The sequence below is a fragment of the Paramisgurnus dabryanus genome, chromosome 15 (genome assembly GCF_030506205.2).
Source record: "Paramisgurnus dabryanus chromosome 15, PD_genome_1.1, whole genome shotgun sequence".
In the NCBI taxonomy this organism is placed as follows: domain Eukaryota; kingdom Metazoa; phylum Chordata; class Actinopteri; order Cypriniformes; family Cobitidae; genus Paramisgurnus; species Paramisgurnus dabryanus.
Window position 1 is genome coordinate 31,999,869 of NC_133351.1, and position 22,928 is coordinate 32,022,796.

Sequence of the window (22,928 nt, forward strand, 5' to 3'; positions counted from 1 at the left end):
GTGCATCTCTACTAAGTGATAGATTGGCACAGTTCACACTTACCAATATTTATTTAAAGGGCCAAGCACAGATCCATCTCTCATGTCCTTCATGAACATCTAAAAAATTCATGAAGATTTCCAGCCTGCAGTGTGAATCTATGTCATTAAATCAGTCAGATAGTATTTGTTTTATAAGTGTGACTGCGATCAGACCTCATTAGGAAATCCACAGGGATCATCACAAACATTTCCAGCAGCTCTTTCTCCAGAATATAGGAATATCATTGCAATAAAAACACAATATTAAAACAAGTGGCATTTATTTCAAACAAATATAGCAATAACTCATAAAAAAACTAATGTTTTGTTCATACTGTAATTAAGACAAAAAGTATTTAGAGTTTTTGGATATGTGCTCTGTGTGGACTTTTATTGTCCTGCAAGAAGCAGAAAAAAATGGGATTAGACTTTAAAGCTAATCTATTATTGCCTTTAGGATTATTTAACCTCAAAACAAAAGTCCTAAATCACAAATCAAGATGAACAACACTAGATCTTCTGTGAATGAGTGGCTATGTAAGCAGATAACATTCAGCATTAATGAATATTACAGCTTTATATGCACTGTCATTGTCCACATCAGTCATCAATCTTCAGACATGACACATGTGTATAACACAATGAAGAAAATACAAAACAATAATGTCAAACTAAGTCTCTTTTGATCCTTTCTTCAGTGAATCTTACAAATAACTCTTTGCATAAAGTGTACTTTTGTACCAGACATTTTTGAATAAGTTCATAACAATTAAGCAATTTTTTTACAGTTCAAACATCGGGATATTTTACTTGCTTACTTGAAATGGTTCAATTTTTATGCAAAACATGCACATTTCTTAGATTTGTAAATTTTAGTTGTAAATAAGTAAAATATCCACGCCTGTTTTCAGACCTCTTTAGGGTCTCTACGACTAAAGCTCTTTATCAGTGTAACAGTGTTTGTCCTGAGTCACATGCTAAGTATGCATACTGTATATGTGTTACGTATCTGTATGTGGATACTCTGTGTAGGTAGTCATGTAGCACACAAGATCAAATTCTCATGACCAGTAAGCGTCAAACCATCAAACCTTCAGGTTACCAGAGCTAAGCATTATACACTAAAACACTTCAGCCTCGACTCCATCATACAGTAATGGTTACAAATCCCTGTGCATGACAGTCAATCTCTAATAGTGAATAAAAACAAAACATGTACATGCATACAGTAAATGAATATCACATTTCAAATAATATCTACAGAAGAGGAATATGCATGTTGCGTAAAGGTCACATTGCTGTATTTTTCCTTATAGCAGCGATGGGCTTGCATTCGGTGTGACATCATCATCATCACATAGAGTAAAGTATACCCAAAACACTCTGATGATGACATTTCTCCTGAGCAGAGAGACTGAATAAAGACGCATCTAACATAATTAATAAAACCCAGAAAATGTTAATGATGTTAAACGGCTTATTTTGCGAAAACCCACACAGGGAGAGAACGACTGCTGCTCTCTCTTTTTTTTTTCTTATTTACTGTATGTTAAGATCAACGAACACGATCTAGAGGTGAAACAGTGCTGAAGTGAAAACATTTCTGCTTTGCTCAGGTCCGACAGGCTTCATCCAACTTCTGTTAAAATATGATAAGCGCTGTGGTTTCTTCCCTTTTTGACATCTTGACCATCAACTACTGGCACCTTGCAGGTGATCTGTTGACAAATTAGATGATAATAAGCTAATTTATTTCACTTTTTTTTTGCAGTGGATACTTTGAATTCAATTTAACCTTGAACATTTTATTGTACACATGTGAGAGTTCAGCTCCAACCCCAATCAAGCTTTTCATGGCTACAAATTTTGAGGCAGGGTGTTGAAGTATGCAGGAGAATAAATCTCCAGGAACAGGGTTGGTGACCACTGGCCTAAACACTTGAGACATATTTGATTGAGATTAAACAAATTTGTAGCCAAAAAACAACTTAAATTAAAGGTGCAGTGTGTAATTTTTAGAAGGATTTCTTGACAGAAATGCAACATAATATACAAAAATATATCAGGGGTGTATGAAGACCTTTCATTATGAACCGTTATGTGTTTATTAACTTAGAATGAGACGTTTTAATGCCCCCTTACATGGAGGTCGCCATTTTGTGCCACCATGTTTCTACAAAAGCCCTTAACGGACAAACCTTTTTACTAAGTTGTATCCGATGATGACGTGTTTGTCCGGTGGCGGCTAGCGTAGCATCTCTAACCGTGCATTCAGACCGCCACCGGCGAGAGCGTCAATAAAAGCTCTGGCTGCCCTGACAACGACGCTAAAGAAAAGTTGCAGTGGACGCTCTGACGATTGAATGCATTCTCTGAACTCCTCTCAGGCGGAGGTTTCCGCCTTCCGATTGGTTGCCGGTGAACATTTCCGCCTTCCGATTGGTTGCCGCCGAACCGCGTCATATCTCATTACCATAAAGTTGAGCTGATTTCAACTCTCCTCGACGCTCACGCTGTACATGACGCGCCGCGCCGCTGCTCGCCGGAGCTCGCCGCCAGCTCTCATTGAAAATAAATGACTTCTGGCCACTTTGACGCTCTCGCCGGTGGCGGTCTGAATGCACAGTAAGTGTTTCAAAAGCGAGAGGTGAGCAATGGACTGAGCCGTTGGTTGCAATTTGCAACCTCACCCCTAGATGCCGCTAAAATGTACACACTGCACCTTTAAGCTAAAACTTTAGCCTATATCAAACATAATGAGCATTTAAATCATGACCATGGTCAGTATTATTACAATAATTGGACTGTATTTAATAGTGAGATTCACACACGAACAAACACAACACACAAACATATGCAGATATTTAAAAAAGAACACAATAAAAAATATGCTACCTTTACAGGACAAAAGAAGAGAAGAGAAATTTTATTTACCACATGAGCAAGTTTATGAGGAGAGGGGAAAACGATTCATTCCTTCATTAGGAAAATGTTCCGGTGGGGCCGAACCCATCCGATAAGAAAGAGCTGTTAAAATAATACAGGAGACATGTGATATATACAGTGTGTGTGTCTCTGTGTGAATGTGTGTGCTATTTAGAAACAGTGACATTCCAGTTAATGTTGGAAGGGATTAAAACTTGTATTTATGTTATTAAGAAAATGCAGTGTAATCTGGCTAAAGAAGAACTTCTGTTTAATAAATAAATGTCCATTTAAAAGCAGCATATGTTTAGTGTTACATGCAGTTCAGCTCTAACGTCACCAAGTCAGAATCATCTATTGATCAACATCATGCTGCTTAAAACTAACAATTAGAATAGTGTAGGGCTGCTTAATCCCAACTAATCGTTTGCAGAATAAAAGTGTGTGTGTGTATAATAATTATGTATATATAAATGAACACAGATGCAAATATACATTTAAAAAATATTTACATGTGTATATACATTTTAATATTTATAATACTTAATATATAAATAGATTTTTTATACATGCATGTGTGTACATATTATAATACATAATAATTATACACATTACATAACGTTTACTGGAGGCACGCTTAGGCCCCCTGTGCTCACTTCGCCCAACGTCAAGACACGGCATAGAGACCCCTACTGTCATTACCGACACATCTCGTTCACTCAATCAGGAAACAGTGGTCATATCTGAGACATTATTAAATACATTTTATTGTATTTTTTATATCTGATTGTTTTTTGTTTAGTGTACAGAAGCTAAAGTGACAAAAAATTGAAGTTACCTGACTCTCTGTGAGGGATGATGCGTTTTCCTGGATCCCTCTGTAGACGAATCTCTTTGATAGAGAAGATTGAAGCAGCTGATGTGACAGAGTTTAACAGTCAGAATGTGAACTAAACACATGTCAAAGTTACTGTTTGAACAGAGATTGTAAAAAGTTAAATGAGTTAGGAATTCACTTTCAGGAATCTCTACTATTCACTGTACTTTTTTATTACTATGGTTAACCTTTAAAATAATGGACAAATAAACACTAATTTGTTAGGACTGATAATGAGAAGTAATAATAAATACTCACTGTCAGCCAATTCATGAACTTTGTCTCCAAGATCTCTAAAATAAATGTGCCGAAGAGCCACGTCTGCAGAAACTCGCTGCCTCGCTGAAAACTACACACACATGTACACACACACACACACACACACACACACACACGTTTTATTCCAACAATGCTTTCACAATTTTCCCAATGTTTCAAAGCAGCTAAACCGTAAAAAGCATATATGGTATTACTGCAAAATACTTTTAAATGACAACCAATTGGGGCATGGGTTCAATCCCAGTAAAAATACAGAGCTGGAAGCTGGAAATTCGGAGACAGGTTTCAAAGTGCAAGATAACACCTTGTTGTATCTGTGTAAACTGCGAATCTGTGGTAATGGTGACATCACACGCGTGTGTTTATTAAGTCTATAGGCATGTGCACATTTAAAAAGTAACATTTACTGGCCTGGCACACAGTCAATTTAGCAGATAGGAGTTGTTTTTGCGGATCAATGTAAACGCGGATCTTTTTGAGAGCATTATTTATGTTAAATATTTTACAAATGCAAAGGAGAAACTTTCATGTTTTACTACATTACTACTTTGTGTCGTGTAAATGTAAATAAGAGTCATGGAGTTGATTTCCCTCATTACTTGTCACATTCTTCAGTTCTATAGTTCATTTTGTAAAGGGCAATTCACACTAATCCAACAAACTCATTCAGTCTAAATGATAATATTGCCATCGGTTGGAGTCTGTTGGTATTTGTTGAAGTTTGGTGCATCGCTGTAAATTGGCCTTCACCATTGTAACTGCGTTGTGACTTGCTTTTTATTAACTCTTTCACCGCCAGCGTTTTTTAAAAAGTTGCCAGCCAGCGCCAGCGTTTTTCATGATTTTCACTAAAGTTTAATGCCTTCCAGAAAATGTTCTTCTTTAAATATATAAACATACAATATACCAAATGAAAGAACAGACCCTCTGCTTTCAAAAAAAAAAAAACCGTTTCATCCTACCTTAAGTGGTTCTTTTGCAATCAGCTTTTGAATATGGGTAGGTTTTTGCAAAAACACCATATTTTGAGCAAAAAGCAGAAATAATTCAATTTTTATGACGGACTTTTCATAGAGATTCGATTCAGAGCGATCTTTAAAACAGACACGGACATGCAGCAGCTTGCCATAGGGCAATACTTCCGGTTTTAAAAAGTTGCGGAAGGGCGCCACCTGGTGGATAATAGCGGTATTGCGGAAAGACGGAATATCTCGTCATTGGCGGGGAAGCGTTTTCTCTTAATTGACGAGATATCTCGTCAATGGCGGGGAAAGAGTTAAAATGCAAAATAAAATAAGAACTTCCTGGCATTACCTGTAACAACTGGCACAGGAGGTCATGGCCGTCACTGCCGATCCTGTAAAACACAGAAAACACATGCTTTTAAACACAGGTGAAACATCACGGCATCATGTCAACACTTCACTCTATACACAATGCCCGCCCCATATATGAACAGCATGAGTTATGTGTTTATGAGGACACTTGCATGTTTTGATATCCTAAAGGGGTCACAACACTAGGAATGAAATTTGCCTTGATCTTTTGACCACAGGTCTTGGTATCATTAAAGAGCCCCTTGATTCAAGATTTTACATTTTCTCTGGTGTGTAAGTATGTATTAGCACATGTTAACGGCATGCAAAATGTAACAAACCCCAAAGTAAACAAAAGACACAGCACGTTATCGTATCGACGCATCTGGATATCACAACAATAGTCCAATAGGATGAGAAACATACCTGGGTGCATGAGTGATGAGAGATTCACCCTCATAATGAGGAAAGTTGTATGAATAGAAGCTGTCATTGACTTCTGGCCAAGATTTCTCAGTAGGAGAACCTGCAGATGACAGAATGACCATCATCAAATAATCACACTACAAACACTGTGTGTGTGTGTGTGTGTGTGTGTGTGTGTGTGTGTGTGTACCTGGTAATTATCATGTTGTGGGGACCAATTGTCCCCAAAGATAGGAATACCAGTATTTTTGTGACCTTGTGGGGACATTTTGATGTCCCCATGAGGAAACAAGCTTATAAATCAAACAGAATGATGTTTCTTGAAAATCTAAGGTACAATAAAGTTTTCTGTGATAGTTGGGGTTAGGGTTTGGGGAAGGGAATAGAATAGAATATACAATTTGTACAGTATAAAATGCATTACGTCTATGGAATGTTCCCACAAAACATGGAAACCAGAATGTGTGTGTGTATGTAATATATATATTTATATGATATAATTATATGATTTATAATACTGTCTGCGAAAACAAACTTGTTCCAATCACTTTGTGTAATTCTGTTACAACTCTTACCCAAGATACGAAATATAAGATGAAGTTCATCCTCGATTGTTGACCCAGGGAAGAGAGGCCGTCCTGTGATCATTTCATAGAATATACAACCTACACCCCTGTGATAACAGACACACAAGCAAACAGACATTAGTGTTTCTATGACATGCTGTTTACTATGTTTACTGTAGAGTCTGTGTACAGAAGATCAGACTCATTAAACCACCAGACCAAACTCAGGGCTGCAGAGAGGAAGTGACCCTGCTGACATCTGCAAATGTCTCTTCTCTTTCTATGCTATTGTTAACATCTTGACAGTCAATAAAGCTTACTTTCAAAATAAGATCATCAACACCCGCCAACTATTCTCAACCTTCTCCTCTCTTCACTGTCCTCCCATCACTTCACTCACAGCAGATGACCGAAACACCGCAAAAACCCTTTAGGGTTTTTTTTACACCAAACATGGCTGAAAACGGAAAACTGTGTGTGCTTGCCAACGCTTTGGTTGCTATGATACCTCTGCTCTGTTTATCAGTTGTTGCACCGATTGGTTGTTGTGATATTTGTCCCGCCCCTTCTCAACTGTGATTGGATAGCTGAGTGAAAAGTGACATTGATGAGCTAAGCGTTTCACCCAAAGTTAAACATTTTTCAACTCTGGGCGCTCAGTGCCAAACGCGGAAAAACGCAGGGCAGCGTTTAATGCATAAATATTCAAGGTTAAAATTCAAACACAGCAGTACTCGGATCAGTGACAAAAACGGTTTGGCAAGATGAGAAATAAAAAAACTTGTTTTAAAAGCATGCATCAGGTTTATTTCAATGCACAGTGTATTTATGTTGATTTGATGCAATAAAAATTACATTTGCACCCCTTTTATGAAAGTTAAGACTGGAAGGACCTGAAAATGTCAGATGGTGTAACCACCAATTGCCAAAGAATGAGAAATATTACATATTTTATCCACTTTGATAGCATGTAAGCGTAATCATAAAAACAAAACATTTTTAAATATCATTTTATTAGTTATTCCTAAATGTAAATTTGTATGCGTTTTTGTAATATTTGTCCAAACATATGCTAAAAACAGCTCTGTTTTCTAAATAATCTTTGACAAAGATGTAACATTATATGTAAAAAATCATATTACACTAAACTAGATATTTTATTCCACATTTTTTATGAATATATTAATATTTTCATTTAAAAAAATACTAGTTACACCAATTGACACAGATCGGTTAAACCACATTGATATTTTTGCAATTATCCCCCAAATATTCTGTCAAAATAAAATAAAACTACAAATTTCAGACTTGGTCCTCAAAAAAGAGAATGTATGCAAGTAATCTGCAAATTTATTTTTACATTTTAACCCTTTTACATTTAATTGAATCATATGGACACAAAATTTGTATCATTATGTCATTATCAAGTGTTGAGGACCTCTCCTGGTCAATAGATGCTATAACATAAACACATTCATCACCACATTCATTATGTAGGCTACCTGAATACATTTTCGTAAATCTTATCAGACAGGCTCTTTTTAATCATACTGATGGCCATATATCATCAGCTCTCCATCTCTGAGATATTTCTTATATGCATCCTCTACAGCAGATGTCTCCAACCCTGCTTCTGATGAGCTACTGTCCTGCAGACTTCAGCTCCAACACACCTGTCTGTAATTATCACACAACACTGAACACCTTGATTAGCTGCTTCAGCTGTGTTTAATTGAGGCTGAAGCTAAAATCTGCAGGACAGTAACTCCCCAGGAGCAGGGTTGGAGACCCCTGATCTACAGTTTGATATTTATTAGTTTAATTGTAATTCATTAAAGAGTTTCTGGTGATATTGAATGTAAAGAATCTTACCAGATGTCAATGGAGGTGGTGTATTCTGTGGAGCCCAGCAGCACATCTGGAGGTCTGTACCAGAGGGTCACCACTTCATTGGAGAAGGTCTTTGTGGGCACTGACTTTGCACGTGCAAGACCTACAACCGACACAAATACACTTTACTGGGAATGAGTTTAGGAATAGAAATCTCCATACAGTAAATGTAAATCGTTGAGAGATTTGGTAAATTTGTGATTGTGTCTACCGAAGTCAGCAAGTTTCAGCTCTCCTCTGTCATTGATGAGAAGGTTTTGAGGTTTCAGATCTCTGTGCAAAACTTTTCTCCCATGACAATAAGCGAGACCTCGCAACAACTGAAACAGGAAAATCTATAGAGCGGGCGTAGAGAATGTGAAAAGCTTTAGCAGTAGAGCAACACACACATGATGGAAATAGACAGAACAAAGCACAAATTCACTTAAATTGTATATTTTTGTCTAAAAGCCAGACTTATTTTCTTAGGTTATTTTGCTCATGAAGAAAATGCATCTTCATTTAATATTTTTTAGATATTTGTACGCAAAACAAGACAAAAATACTAAGTAAGAAAGTCATTTTTTTGCAGTGTATGAATATAGTTTGCGGGCTTTCTTCTTTTTCCTTTTATTCATATTAAACACTGAGGCTTAAAACACAAAAGCTATCATCTTTTCACCACTGTGAATATACTGCATATGCTAGATGATAAATCAAAATCTATGAATTATTGAATGACTTTCCAAGCTTTCTCTACCACTACAGTATAATGAAGCTTTAAAGTTCTGCACATGGGTGTATTGAAACTTTATTGTATACACAGAAATTTATTATTCTATCAGGGTTAATAATAACTATTTGTAAGTTTTGAATGGTGTTTAATGTGTTTCTGTTGAAAAACCCATTAAGAAAATCATCTTCTCCTGTATTTTTGGGATTAATATCACAAATATTTGATCCATCAGGCAGATTGATTCTTCAGTTGCTCACCTTTACATTAAACACATTCATGATACTGCCGCAGTCATCCAGGTATTGCTTCAGATCTCGCTCCTGAAACAAACATGCAATGTACACACGTTACAAAGATACACACACACACACACACACACACACACAGACACACACACACACACTCTGGTTTCCATGTTTTGTGGGGACATTCCATAGACGTAATGCATTTTATACTGTACAAACTGTATATTCTATTCCGCTTACCTGCCCCATTCCCTAACCCCAACCATCACAGAAACCATTCTGCTTCTTCACATTTTCAATAAACATCATTCTGTTTGATTTATAAGCTTGTTTCCTCATGGGGACATCAAAATGTCCCCACAAGGTCACAAAAACACTGGTATTCCTATCTTTGTGGGGACAATTGGTCCCCACAACGTGATAATTACCAGGTACACACACACACACACACACACACACACACACACACAAATAGAAATATAACACTGAAGAAATGTCACACACCAGGTACTCAAAGACTAATGTAAGGCACTTGTCTGTGTGAATGATGTCGTGCAGGGTGACGATGTTGGCGTGTTTCAATTCCTTCAGGAGAGACACTGACAGAGAGAGAGAGAAACATGACAGGACATCAACACGGAGACATTCAAATCATTTCTTCAGTCTTATGTCGCTGACACTTTACAATTACAAATCATATAAGCAAAACAATTTGAATTAAAATTAGTATTAAATCCAAACTGTGGATCTTCCTGACACTGTTTAGAGATTAGACATTAAGTGGTTTACATGCACAGAGTAATCGGATAACTAAAAAAGAATCTGCTTATTATAGAAACCTGTTTTCATGCCTTTACATGCAAATCAATAAACCGGCTATGAAGAAAACTGCAAGAAATTGAGGGAATGAGAAACGTGTGAACTGAATGAGGAAAATTATAAGAGCGACAAGTATATATCAACAAATATTTTGTAGGTGAGTCTCTGGCCAATTTTGTATCAAATATACACGTGCGATTCACTATAAATGAATGTATGTGCGTGTGTGTGAATGTATTTGAATTGTACCTTCTCGTATGGCGGTGCAGGGTGCTCCCTCTTCATACTCCAGCCTGATTTCTTTCAGAGCAACTAGATTATCCGTTAGTTTACTACGACCCTTAAACACTGTTGCATATGTACCCTACATAAAATAACACATAAGCACATGTTCAGATTCTGATTACTTTTAATTTATTCCCAACACAAATGCTGTAAATGACTGCCTGAGATTTATGTTTCAAAATAACATGGTTTCTATGTTACACACACACACACACACACAAACATATTTAAATATACACAGAGATTCAAACACCTGCACTGTGATCCAAACACCTCTACTGTGATCCAAATACCTGCACAGAGATCCAAACACCTGCACAGAGATCCAGTTATCTACACAGAGATCCAGTTATCTACACAGAGATCCAAACACCTACACATAGATCCAAACACCTACACAGAGATCCAAACACCTACACAGAGATCCAAACACCTGCACTAAGATCCAAACACCTACATCCAAACACCTACACAGAGACCCAAATACCTGCACTGAGATCCAAACACCTACATCCAAACACCTACACAGAGATCCAAATACCTACATCCAAATACCTACACAGAGATCCAAACATGCACTGAGATCCAAACACCTACACAGAGATCCAAACACCTGCACAGAAATCCAAACACCTACACAAGGATCCAAACACCTGCACAGAGATCCAAGCAACTACAAACACCTACACAAAGATTCAAATACCTGCACAGATATCCAAACACCTGCACAGAGATCCAGTTATCTACACAGAGTTCCAAAAACCTACACAGAGATCCAAACACCTTCACAGAGGTCCAAACACCTTCACAGAGATCCAAACACCTTCACAGAGATCCAAACACCTACACAGAGGTCCAAACACCTTCACAGAGGTCCAAACACCTTCACAGAGATCCAAACACCTACACAGAGATCCAAACACCAACATCCAAACACCTACACAGAGATCCAAATACCTACACTGAGATCCAAACACCTACACTGAGATCCAAACATCTGCACTGAGATCCAAACACCTGCACTGAGATCCATACACCTGCACTGAGATCGAAACACCTGCACTGAGATCCAAACACCTACATCCAAACACCTACACAGAGATCCAAATACCTACATCCAAATACCTACACAGAGATCCAAACACCTGCACTGAGATCCAAACACCTACATCCAAATACCTACACAGAGATCTAAACACCTACATCCAAATACCTACACAGAGATCCAAACACCTACATCCAAATACCTACACAGAGATCCAAATACCTACACAGAGATCCAAACACCTACACAGAGATCCAAACACCTACACAGAGATCCAAACACCTACACAGAGATCCAAACACCTACACAGAGATCCAAACACCTGCACTGAGATCCAAACACCTACATCCAAACACCTACACAGAGATCCAAACACCTACACAGAGATCCAAACACCTACACAGAGATCCAAACACCTACATCCAAATACCTACACAGAGATCTAAACACCTACATCCAAATACCTACACAGAGATCCAAACACCTACATCCAAATACCTACACAGAGATCCAAATACCTACACAGAGATCCAAACACCTACACAGAGATCCAAACACCTACACAGAGATCCAAACACCTACACAGAGATCCAAACACCTGCACAGAGATCCAAACACCTGCACTGAGATCCAAACACCTACATCCAAATACCTACACAGAGATCCAAACACCTACACAGAGATCCAAACACCTACACAGAGATCCAAACACCTACACAGAGATCCAAACACCTACACAGAGATCCAAACACCTACACAGAGATCCAAACACCTGCACTGAGATCCAAACACCTACATCCAAATACCTACACTGAGATCCAAACACCTACACTGAGATCCAAACATCTGCACTGAGATCCAAACACCTGCACTGAGATCCATACACCTGCACTGAGATCCAAACACCTGCACTGAGATCCAAACACCTACATCCAAACACCTACACAGAGATCCAAATACCTACATCCAAATACCTACACAGAGATCCAAACACGTGCACTGAGATCCAAACACCTGCACTGAGATCCAAACACCTACATCCAAATACCTACACAGAGATCTAAACACCTACATCCAAATACCTACACAGAGATCCAAACACCTACATCCAAACACCTACACAGAGATCCAAACACCTACACAGAGATCCAAACACCTACACAGAGATCCAAACACCTACACAGAGATCCAAACACCTACACAGAGATCCAAACACCTGCACTGAGATCCAATCACCTACATCCAAATACCTACACAGAGATCCAAACACCTACATCCAAACACCTGTACTGAGATCCAAACACCTGCACTGAGATCCAAACACCTACATCCAAACACCTACACAGAGATCTAAACACCTACATCCAATCACCTACACAGAGATCCAAACACCTTCACAGAGATCCAAACACCTACACATAGATCCAAACACCTACACATAGATCCAAACACCTGCACTGAGATCCAAACACCTACACTGAAATTCAAACATCAACACTGACATCCAAACACCTACACTGACATCCAAACACCAATGAATGTCAGACAATGATCACTTAATAATAATTATAATAATAATATGGACTACACACTCCAATATTCACACAATTACAAGCTACTAAATGTGCAATAACACCTTGTTCTTACCACTATTTATATATTTTATTTTCGTCTCTTTTTCTCCTATATTGTTATTATATTCACATTCACTGTAAATGTTTGCAATTGTCATAATCTGTACATTCAGTATATAATTGGCTAGATTTGCACTCTGTTTACTGTACATACCACTTTATTTTTTAGGCTATGGTTGGATGTCTGTTTAATTTGTTTTAGCCTAGGTGTTTGGGCAGTGTTTGGATGACTGTAACGTTAGGATAAAGGCAGGCAGAGAATCCATATCCAAGCAAACTTTAATGAATAAACTCAAAACAATACATAAAACAAAGAAGTCAAAACACCAAACAAGATAATCCAACGAAGATTGACAAAGGACAACTGAAACACTAAGCTATTTATTCACAAGGGAAACAAAGTAACAAGAAACACCTGAGGAACAATCAGACAAGGACCCATAAGAAACAGAACTACAGAGAACTACAAACATGGCTAACAAATACAAAACTTCAAAATAAAAGACTTGGACAAGGGAAAACACAATACATGATTTTGACAGACTATTAGTGTGTTTTAGAAAAAAACACTCACAGCTAAGTTTTACTGCACTTTATCAGATTTTTTTGTGAAACTATGATAAAATTGTCAGAAATTATAAAAAAATACTCACTGTACTGGACATGTTTCCCAGGCATAAAATGTGCTTTTTGCTGCTATGTTATTAGGCAAATGGAACACAATATATTTGCATTTCTTTGTGACTCTTTGTTAAGCCCCGCCCCCTCTCTACTGACATTAACCATGAGGTGTTTTCTCAGCACTTCTGCCGACTGGACTACTGTATGCATCATTAAATCTAAAGATTTATAAAAAGCAGAATTAAAGCATTCGATTTTTTAAGTTAAACTTACTCAGTTTGACAAAACCTCCTAACCATTTAATCAATATGGAGAAACATTAAGCTTGTCATTATCTCACCTCTCCCAGTTTGTCCAGTTTGATGTATGTTTCCAATTTGCCGAAGCCAATTTCAGACTGTAAGAGAAATGTCAGTGATTGGGTTTCGTCAAAGATGCATATCAAGCCCATGTTGTTTGTCGTACACAAAAAGTCTAATCACTGGAAATATGCAAACAATTTACTAATCATTAAGCAGTTAGAAAAAATTATTTGAATAAAGTGAAATTTTGTAATGAAGTGATTGTTCAGTTAATCTTTTCTCTGCTCATCTGTGACTGTTTGCACCAGCACTACAATGAATTTACACCGGTTTACACCAGCACCATTTAGGTTTAGTGCACATCTGAGACTAACACTTGTTCACATTATATCATTTGGGAGTGAACCACAAACCGCTCATGTGGCCAGGTAAGAACATAGACATATAAGAAACAACTAGACTTCTAATTGGCTGCTTTGGTCAGCTGCTGCCATGGGTCAGCGCCACCGCCATATTATTGGCAGTGGCAAGAGTAGCCTGCAAACAAATGAGAGTAAATGGGGAAGGTGCAACTTTTTTAAATATAAAACCCACTAACTTTTACATTTCTCAACCGATTTCAATAATTTTTGATCTATGTGAAGTATTTAAATGTTTAGTCTACATTTGCTTAAAATCTTGATTATTAAGACTTATAATTATTATTTTTATAAGGAATCATAAGGATCGTATACGCTTGTCATATATTGATTTGGTTTGCGGAGGCAACCCCAACTATTTAGTTTTCTTGTGCTTTCAGCAAAATCAGCAAATCCAAATCAAAGAGTGACAGTCTGCATTTCTATCATTGTGATGCCCAGCTGATGTCTGACCACTGGGCTTTATTTCTAATTTTTTAATACTTAATAAATCCTAAAGTATATAATTTTATCTTTTAATGGATCACCCAGTGACAACCAAATGCTTCCTTTAACTTTTAAAATTATTAAAATTTTAATTCACATATATTAGTCGATATATATATAGTATATCCTCTATAGTATCAGCTATGTATGTCTGGCTCACTTTCAAAGGTTTTTTTCCCCACAGGGTTTTTCTCCTAGGAATTTTTTTTCAACCTATTGGGAGTCAGATGACATTAGCAAACATAGAATTACATTCCGTTACACAGTATACATTGCATTTGTACTATGATTTCTCTGTTTTCTCTTGTTTTTATTAATGTAAAGCAGCTTTGGAACAATTCAACAATTGTGAAAAGCACTATATACATAATTTTTTTTTTTTAAAACATGATCTTCTTTCAGCTACTATACCCCCCAATGCCCTTGACTTGATTTGAGTTGTGTGACCGTTTGTACACTTCCAAACTAGACACGATGAAGGCATTTTTAGCTTCAGTTGCTATGAGATTAATGGAGAAGTTGCAACCACTAATATTGTGGTGCCATTGACCCATGATTCAGTAGCCAACGCCCGGTCTAGTTATTTCTCTAATGTCTATGGTTGAGATGGAAGTGAGGAAATGAAGGAGAAAATGCCAAATGATGATGTCACAGACAGCTAACTGTTGTTTAGTGTACATATGCTTCCTTTTTAATACTGTCTACATTATACTTTGAGGCAAATGAAAAGCATTTAAAAACAAGAGTTCAAAACCAAAAAAATAAATGTTTCTTAAAATCTTCATTATGTCAAGACTCACAAGTGAAGTTCGGCGAAGTCTTCGACTAAGAGGTTTGTCAAACGGAGGACTGTTTGTAGCAAACTTCAACAGGTAACCCTCTGGCAAACGGATATCTGCTGGTAGTGACAGGCGTTTATTGATGTCCTAATAGACAAATAAAATAATGACATTCAAAAAGGTGTAACTTTTTGGAGCTGCTGTACCTACTGCAAGAACTTTGAATTAATTTAATGCAATATAATGTCATTTGGTCACATGCTGTAAGTAACACTTAAAAACACTAGACCTTTACAAACTATATGAAGAGAGGACGTTGTCAAGTTTGTTTTTCTTATTATAAACACTTCATCTTATGCAATGACAAAATGTGAGGTAAATATTTGAGGAATCTATCCTCGTGGCGTTCAGGAGCTGCCGAACGAATGAATGACCAAGAAGATGTAAACGGTAAGGGGATCTGAGACGTGTAAAGAGTTCAGTGGATGTAGCTGAAAGTCATTTTCCCGTGAGTGAGTAAGGACATACGTGTGTGAACTGCAGAATAATGAAGACATCCATGAAGAGAGAAAAGGGAAAGTGAGCATCTGCTGGAAGCTATACAAGTGTATTGTGAAACTAATGGGGTGTGTACTGTACTATTGAGCTATGATTGAGCTGAACTAAACATAAATCAGCATGCACCAATATTGATTTATTTATACAGAAGAAACGCAAGTAAGAAAACAAAGTGTTAAACAAATCAAGATAATCCAGGATTCAGAAGTCTACCCAAGGTTAAGAATGAAAGAATCAAAAGTCCTCTGGTGAGATTAGTGATGCTGTGTGTACCTCATTAGAGATGCGTTGAGAAAGGTTTCGCATCCGGACTCTTACAGGACTTTGAATTTCATCAGATGAGGTTCCTGAAGCCTGATCACTTTCACCATCTGATCCCATCTTTCTGTGGACTGCACCTGTAAGTACACACACAGTCAACATCCTAAAGCCTTGGGTTCATCTTACATATGAAAGAGATTGAAGCATACAGTTAAAATGATCTGTATTAGATCACCAAACTACTTTAGATCACCAACATTTACTGATTTAGGCTACAAATATACCAGAAATCTGTCATCCCTTAGAATCATTTTCCAAAGAAGGACCATATGTAAATAGAGTAGGGCAAACATGATTAATCTGAATATGCCATTCATTTCCCTAAACATCCCCAAATATGACTGTTTACATTTGTGCAAGATAAAGATATTTTATCTATTAAATAAGATTCAACTAAGACTTTGACAGCAATAACTCAAAATTTGACATGGACTTGACACGCAAAATGCAGGCATAAGAAATGAGAGAGGTAGTCGTGATCACTGGTGCTCGCCTCATCATCACCGCTACCGCTGCTGGTTAATGTTTAACATATTCCTTACATCCCGGAAATCTCGCCCCAACCATTGCACTTTGACAGTGCAATGTGCTTTAATTTTTAAACACCTCGCCGAGGCCTGTTTTTGTCAGACCTCTACCACATATTTTAATTTAATGTGCATTTCATTTTATTTAAACCTTTATTAAATTAATCCATAATCGAGATTTAAATCTAGGTTTCAAGTTATGGTGCCACGGGAATAAAGTTTATCTTAAAGTCGCCATGAAACGGAAGTAGCGATTGCCTTATTTTCCCCGTGGTGACGTATATCCGAATGAAATGGCTTTAGAGATTAAATAAGGCAGGGCTGGATTTGAATTTGTCCATCGAGATCTGATTGGATCGTTTGAAGTTGGGTCGTGTTGCTAATTGCAAATCACTGCGATCTTCTCCCGGACCCCGCCCACCTGCCATAATTATGACTGGAAGTGAAGAGAGATCCTTTTGAGGAGAGGTATAGATTTACATTTTTGATTAAAGATTATGACTACACACACATTTTTTAAAAATAATGAAGCTCACAGATAAGTCATTTGTTAATAATACCACAATATTAAAAATATTGAACAGAACAGTACAGAGCCTGGACTCTTTTAAAGCTGATCTGAAGACCTATCTTTTTAGAAAGGCTTTTTTATGTTGATTATTCTATTATTTGCATTGTGGTTCTAATTTTTAATTGTAGCACTTAATTTGTTGGATTTTATTTGCATTGTCGTATATGTTTTAAACTGTAGCATTTTCAGATTCCTTGGAATGAAAAGCGCTTTATAAATAAAATCTATTATTATTATTATTATTACATAGTTTTTCTTTTCAATTTCATTGCGACTTTAAATATAACTTAAAACCATGATCAAAATGATGGGTTAAATGTAAATCTCCTTTTTTTGTTTGGTGCAACAGAATTATTAGATAAATCCTAACAAATGAGAAAGCTAAAAATTGCATAATAGGCAAACGGCAATCTGGTCCTTTAAAATAATTTGAATTAAATTTTTTCTTTTAACCAAATGAGCATTGTGTATATAACAATTAAATAGAATGCACTGTTCTCAGTTTTTCATTTTCACACAAGTTTTTCACATCAGAAATGCATTGATAGACTGTTATAAAATGTGAATCCTCAATCTCTTACATTACAATATGCATATGTATGATAAATGTCAGTGCAAAGGGGGAGAGAGGAGGGTGGAGAGAGCGAAAACTTCAAGAAACAGGTGGAAAATTGTTCTGCTAGTGAAGTCAAAATTGTTATTCCCTCTTATGTAACTTCATAGTTATTGGATTACAGCAAACATATTTTGCCTATTTTTGGATAAGAAAAGTTAAAGTGCCATTGTAAAAATGTGGTATATTAATGTTTCAAAATATTAATACAAGGAACATTTAGTTTAAAGAACAGTTTGTAAAGCTGCCATAAATGGGAAAAATATCAGCAGGGGACCATGCCTTGCAACCCCTAGATTTGGGCTAAGCCCCCAATGTCTACAATGTCTGGCTCCGCCCCTGCATGTGACACAATGAAATATGACTGAAACATAAAGGACAACAACCCTAAATAAGGAAGAGCCTCATACATCTGCTGTACATCAACACCGGATGGTGCAGAAACACATAAGATTGTGTGTTTCTTACCATTGTCCTCATCCAGTCCAGAAAGTTCAGGAAGCTCTGACAGACTGTTGTCCACATGCCGAACGCTTTGCAAGCTCATAGACAGACGCTTTTTAATGATCTTCATGCGGTCCATCAAAGCTGGCTGCCCTATGGCCAAGGATTCTGTGTGTTGAGATTATACAGAAACATTTAATAGCTGCATGCATCTTTCTGAAGACCAGACATCAATGACATCAATCTTTTACAGTACCAAAAGACATTTTATTTATATAGCAATGATGTAAAGTATGACACACACACACAGTCCACTCAGACCTATATAAACACAAAACACACGAGTAAACATTAATACACTTTATGATGACAATAGCCATTGAATTAAATCCAAACCACACTGCATTCATTCTTTAAAGGGCACTGTGTGATGTTGAATGAGGGCTCACAACATTAAATGGTCAGATCATCCAAAAATTTAAATTTGATCATAAATCACTTGTCGTTGAAAACCACCAAGTCTTTCGCTTGTCTTCGAAAGCTTGTATAAATGCACAAATTACTTGCAAGCGTATTCTGTGTTTGTACCATAGACTGTAAAAAAAGATGGACGTAGTGTCCGTGACATCACCCATAGGTTTCTGAAGATTGTTTTTGAAGATTAAAGTAGGCAGTGTCTGCCGTCGCCATCTTGGCCACGCGTTATCATGCATTAGGCCCTGTCCCAAATGGCGCACTTCATGTGGACTTTCGGTCTTTTGGCCTTAAATTGCGCGTGCTCGCTTAGTCCACGAGTCCGTAGGGTGTCCCATCTGTCATTTTTACACTTTGAAGTGTGCTCATCAGACCCTCCTTTGCCCCCTTGATGCGGTCTTCAGCGAAGCCCGCATTGCAGCAGCAACCCAGAAGTCCTTGCGAAAGGGCAATCAAACCAATCAGACAACTGAAGGGAGTAGTTCACACTGACGGGCAACCTCTCTACCTATTTCCGGTGTGATGCTCGAGTCTGTCCCAAAATACGACTCCGGTGCACCCACGTGGACTCACATCAAGGGTCCCTAAAGTCTGGACTACGTGATGTCATCAAAGTGTGGACTCTGAGGAGGACCACAAGTCCGGAGTGTGCCATTTGGGACAGGACCTTTCTCGCTGATATCCGAAAATTGGAAAAAAGCCGGACGTGGGTGAAGCTGGGGTGACTGGTTGCTGAAACCACGCCCGCCCAGCTCGACTCTAGTGACAGCAGTGGCGGTTCACACCTCACTCAAGTGGCCACGCCCTTAATTATGCAAAAGTTTAAGGCTTAATATAATTTAATAGGATGAAAATAAATACATTCCGGTAGCGCCACCATCTTAGTCGCGTCCGCATTCAGGATGAGAGCTTACGCAGCCTACGGAGGCTACTCTGCTGCTGCTCTGTGCCCCCGCCCTCCGAATTTGTCATACGTCACTAAGAAAAGTGCGTACACTACGCTAATACTCTCTCCTGAATACAGAGGAGTCTAAGATGGCGGCGCTACCGGAAGGTATTTATTTTCGTTAATAAAGTTTTAAATATGGATATTTCTACAACAACACCGCGCGGATTACCCTCAGAAGACCTTTGTTTATCATCCTGGAGCCGTTTGGATTTAATTTGTGAAGGATGGACGCACTTTTTTTGGACTTGAAGGTCGTGGACTATGGGTGGACCCTGTAACATTACATTTAATCAACTGAAAGATCTAAAACATTTTCTAAAATATCCGAAAATGTGTTTGTCTGATAAACGATGGACATATGCAACTCGGACAGCTTGGGGGTGAGTAAATCATGGGTTTATTATCATTTTTGGCCGAACTATCCCTTTAAGAATTTTTTGCACATTAACTGCAAGATGACATCTGCATCTATGTAGTTCATTATCATAAAAACATTTTGCAAAGTATGTTGCAGGAGAAATAAAAGACACTTTCCTATCAACTGTAAAGAAAAATTCACCCCTTGTTTATCTCCAGTTCTTAACACCCATTGAAGACATACTTTAAAACCATATCATGTTTTGTCATATTAGGTTCATTTAACGGAAACATATTGTGGATGTTGTGTTAGAGGAAAATGCAGTCATGCACAAAAGTAAATGGACACTGATGTTATAGCCTACATATATTTTGGAATACTGCATTAAGGTTAGTATAAAATCCAATCAAATTATAAAAAAAACATTTAAATCAGCCCCCCCAATATTAAAAAGCTAGAATCGCTCCTGCACAACCAAGCCTGGTGAGAGAGAGCATGGACAAATTCAAAACCATGTTTGTGCGCAGTTGAATGGCACGTTGGGAAGGGGACGCCGCTTAAACTTTCGCTCCAAATGTAAAGAAAATGACGTTATTTTCATTGCTCGTTTCTCCAAGTTTATTTTTAGTGGCCACACAATGAGAAACCATTGCCCAACTCTCTGCACAGTCAAGTACTCTGATCTTTGAAGAGAATATAGGGCTTAGGGATGATCACTTCTGATTGGAATTCTCCTCATATGTGACAAGGAAAACTAGTCGGAATGCGCATGAGCTAATTACGACAGGCAAAACTATTAAAGAAATGACGGTTTTAACAAAAATAAGGTTATTAAGCTCTCGTCTAGTGTTCCCAGTGCTCCAAAGAGTAATTAAACATAAAATGATCAACATTTGCCATTTTCTGAGATTTTTTTCTGATGCACTGTGATGCTGATGTGAACGATTCTACATTGATGCTCAAAAATGAAATAATCGACTTAAAAAAAAAACATAATATAAGAGGCCTATAATACATATTAATGAACAGTTTTATTGTAGACTAAATAAAATACATCCATTACATATTAATAATCTGATGTCCATCATAATTAAAGCGAGTAGGAATGCCCGAGAGAAAATAAAGCGTGGGACTTCATTAATTTAAATAGAAAGATATGTGATTGCTTAACGCCCACTGGCACTGACACTGTGAATTTTGTAAATCAAACTGTAGTCTATGGGACAGTCACAAGCCTCCCGGTTTTCATCAAAAATATCTCAAAATCTGATCTGAAGACAAACGAAGGACTTGGTGGTCTAGAACGACACAGGGGTAAGTGATTTATTATCAAATTGTCATTTTGGGGTGAACTAACCCTTTAAATTATTAATCTCATCTACAGAGCTGTTGTGAGTGCCGCTGCATCCTCAGGTTTAGTTTTTACCTGCTGCTCCAGAGGTTAAAGTCACTAAAGCTTCAGATAACATCAGCACATGTGAGGTTAGATAAAAGCTACACAACATTTAGGCTCTTCTTGTACATCATGAATCTATTCAAGAATACTCTGAACTAAAGGAAAACTATAGGAAGCAAAGCAGCTTTACTTGAGTGGTTTATCTAAACTAAACTGATTTGACTTTTTTGTACAAATACGAAGTGTCAAAGTTTGGCCTTGAATTGTCAATGATGGTTTGATGGATGAGAAAGGGCTGGGTCAAGATTCTCATGAAATAGCCTGAACATTATATAAATCATCTTCGTTTTAAATCTAGTTGTTTTATAAATATTATATTTTTTATAAATATTAAATAATTTAGTTTTCATTCAAAGTGATGTTCCTATTTAACACACAATCACATGCGCACACACACATATAAGCAAAGAATAATATATTTTTAGTATGAAGATGAGTAATACTTTCATTAAAGCATTTAGTAAATAACGGGTTGAAATGAAAGTAAATGATGTCGTGATTACACTAAGGCTTTAAGTGTTTTGTAAGGGTAACCGCTGAAATCACTAAATGTGAATGTTGTATATAAACACTAATAACACAACATTAATAACACAACTCTGAATCTCCGGTGTAATAACTGAAGCGTTAGCACGCATGAAATAAAGAAGCGCATCGCCCCATCATACGGTACCTGCAGTGAGACGCGACGCGACTGACGCGTGTGTTCTCCGTTAATACCGCCGCATTCACTGACGCTGTCTGCGATCATCACACTGATGTGTCGTCGAGATAAATAACATGTGAAGGTCTGATTCAGTCGTGAACATATGATCGGATCTTCTCCTGTCCGGCACCGGCGGGACTCCTTGCCGTCACGTGACCCGTGCTGCTGACGGTGATCCAGTGAAACATCCCATAACGGAATGAATTCATCACATGTGCTCATATCTGAGAACTGCACCATATACAACATGGACATTACACAGACAGATGATGATCTATATGTTTTACTGATATATATTAGA

At 37.5% G+C, this 22,928-nt stretch overlaps 1 protein-coding gene across 1 annotated transcript; it reads right to left on the bottom strand.

The window, feature by feature from the left end:
- Positions 1 to 305: 305 nt before the first annotated feature.
- LOC135782668 (cyclin-dependent kinase 16) lies at positions 306 to 22,807 on the bottom strand. Its single transcript, XM_065293114.1, has 17 exons — positions 22,595 to 22,807; positions 18,709 to 18,852; positions 16,482 to 16,606; positions 15,672 to 15,797; positions 14,005 to 14,061; positions 10,329 to 10,443; positions 9,765 to 9,859; positions 9,273 to 9,335; positions 8,512 to 8,635; positions 8,283 to 8,403; positions 6,420 to 6,517; positions 5,845 to 5,944; positions 5,417 to 5,459; positions 4,082 to 4,172; positions 3,785 to 3,862; positions 2,956 to 3,048; positions 306 to 1,739 (listed from the first exon to the last, which is right to left on the bottom strand). The coding sequence occupies exons 2-16, from the start codon at positions 18,821 to 18,823 to the stop codon at positions 2,969 to 2,971; spliced, it is 1,431 nt and encodes a 476-aa protein (XP_065149186.1). The 5' UTR covers positions 18,824 to 18,852; positions 22,595 to 22,807; the 3' UTR covers positions 306 to 1,739; positions 2,956 to 2,968.
- Between the last annotated feature and the right edge of the window lie 121 nt (positions 22,808 to 22,928).

Bases quoted from the DNA above. Each gene is read 5' to 3' on its own strand.
- LOC135782668 (XM_065293114.1), bottom strand. From the start codon at position 18,823: ATGGACCGCATGAAGATCATTAAAAAGCGTCTGTCTATGAGCTTGCAA. The intron at 16,607-18,708 runs GTAAGAAACACA...GTGTACTTACAG, and splicing joins TGGACTGGATGAGGACAATG to GTGCAGTCCACAGAAAGATG. The intron at 5,945-6,419 runs GTAAGAGTTGTA...TGTCATCTGCAG, and splicing joins TCTTATATTTCGTATCTTGG to GTTCTCCTACTGAGAAATCT.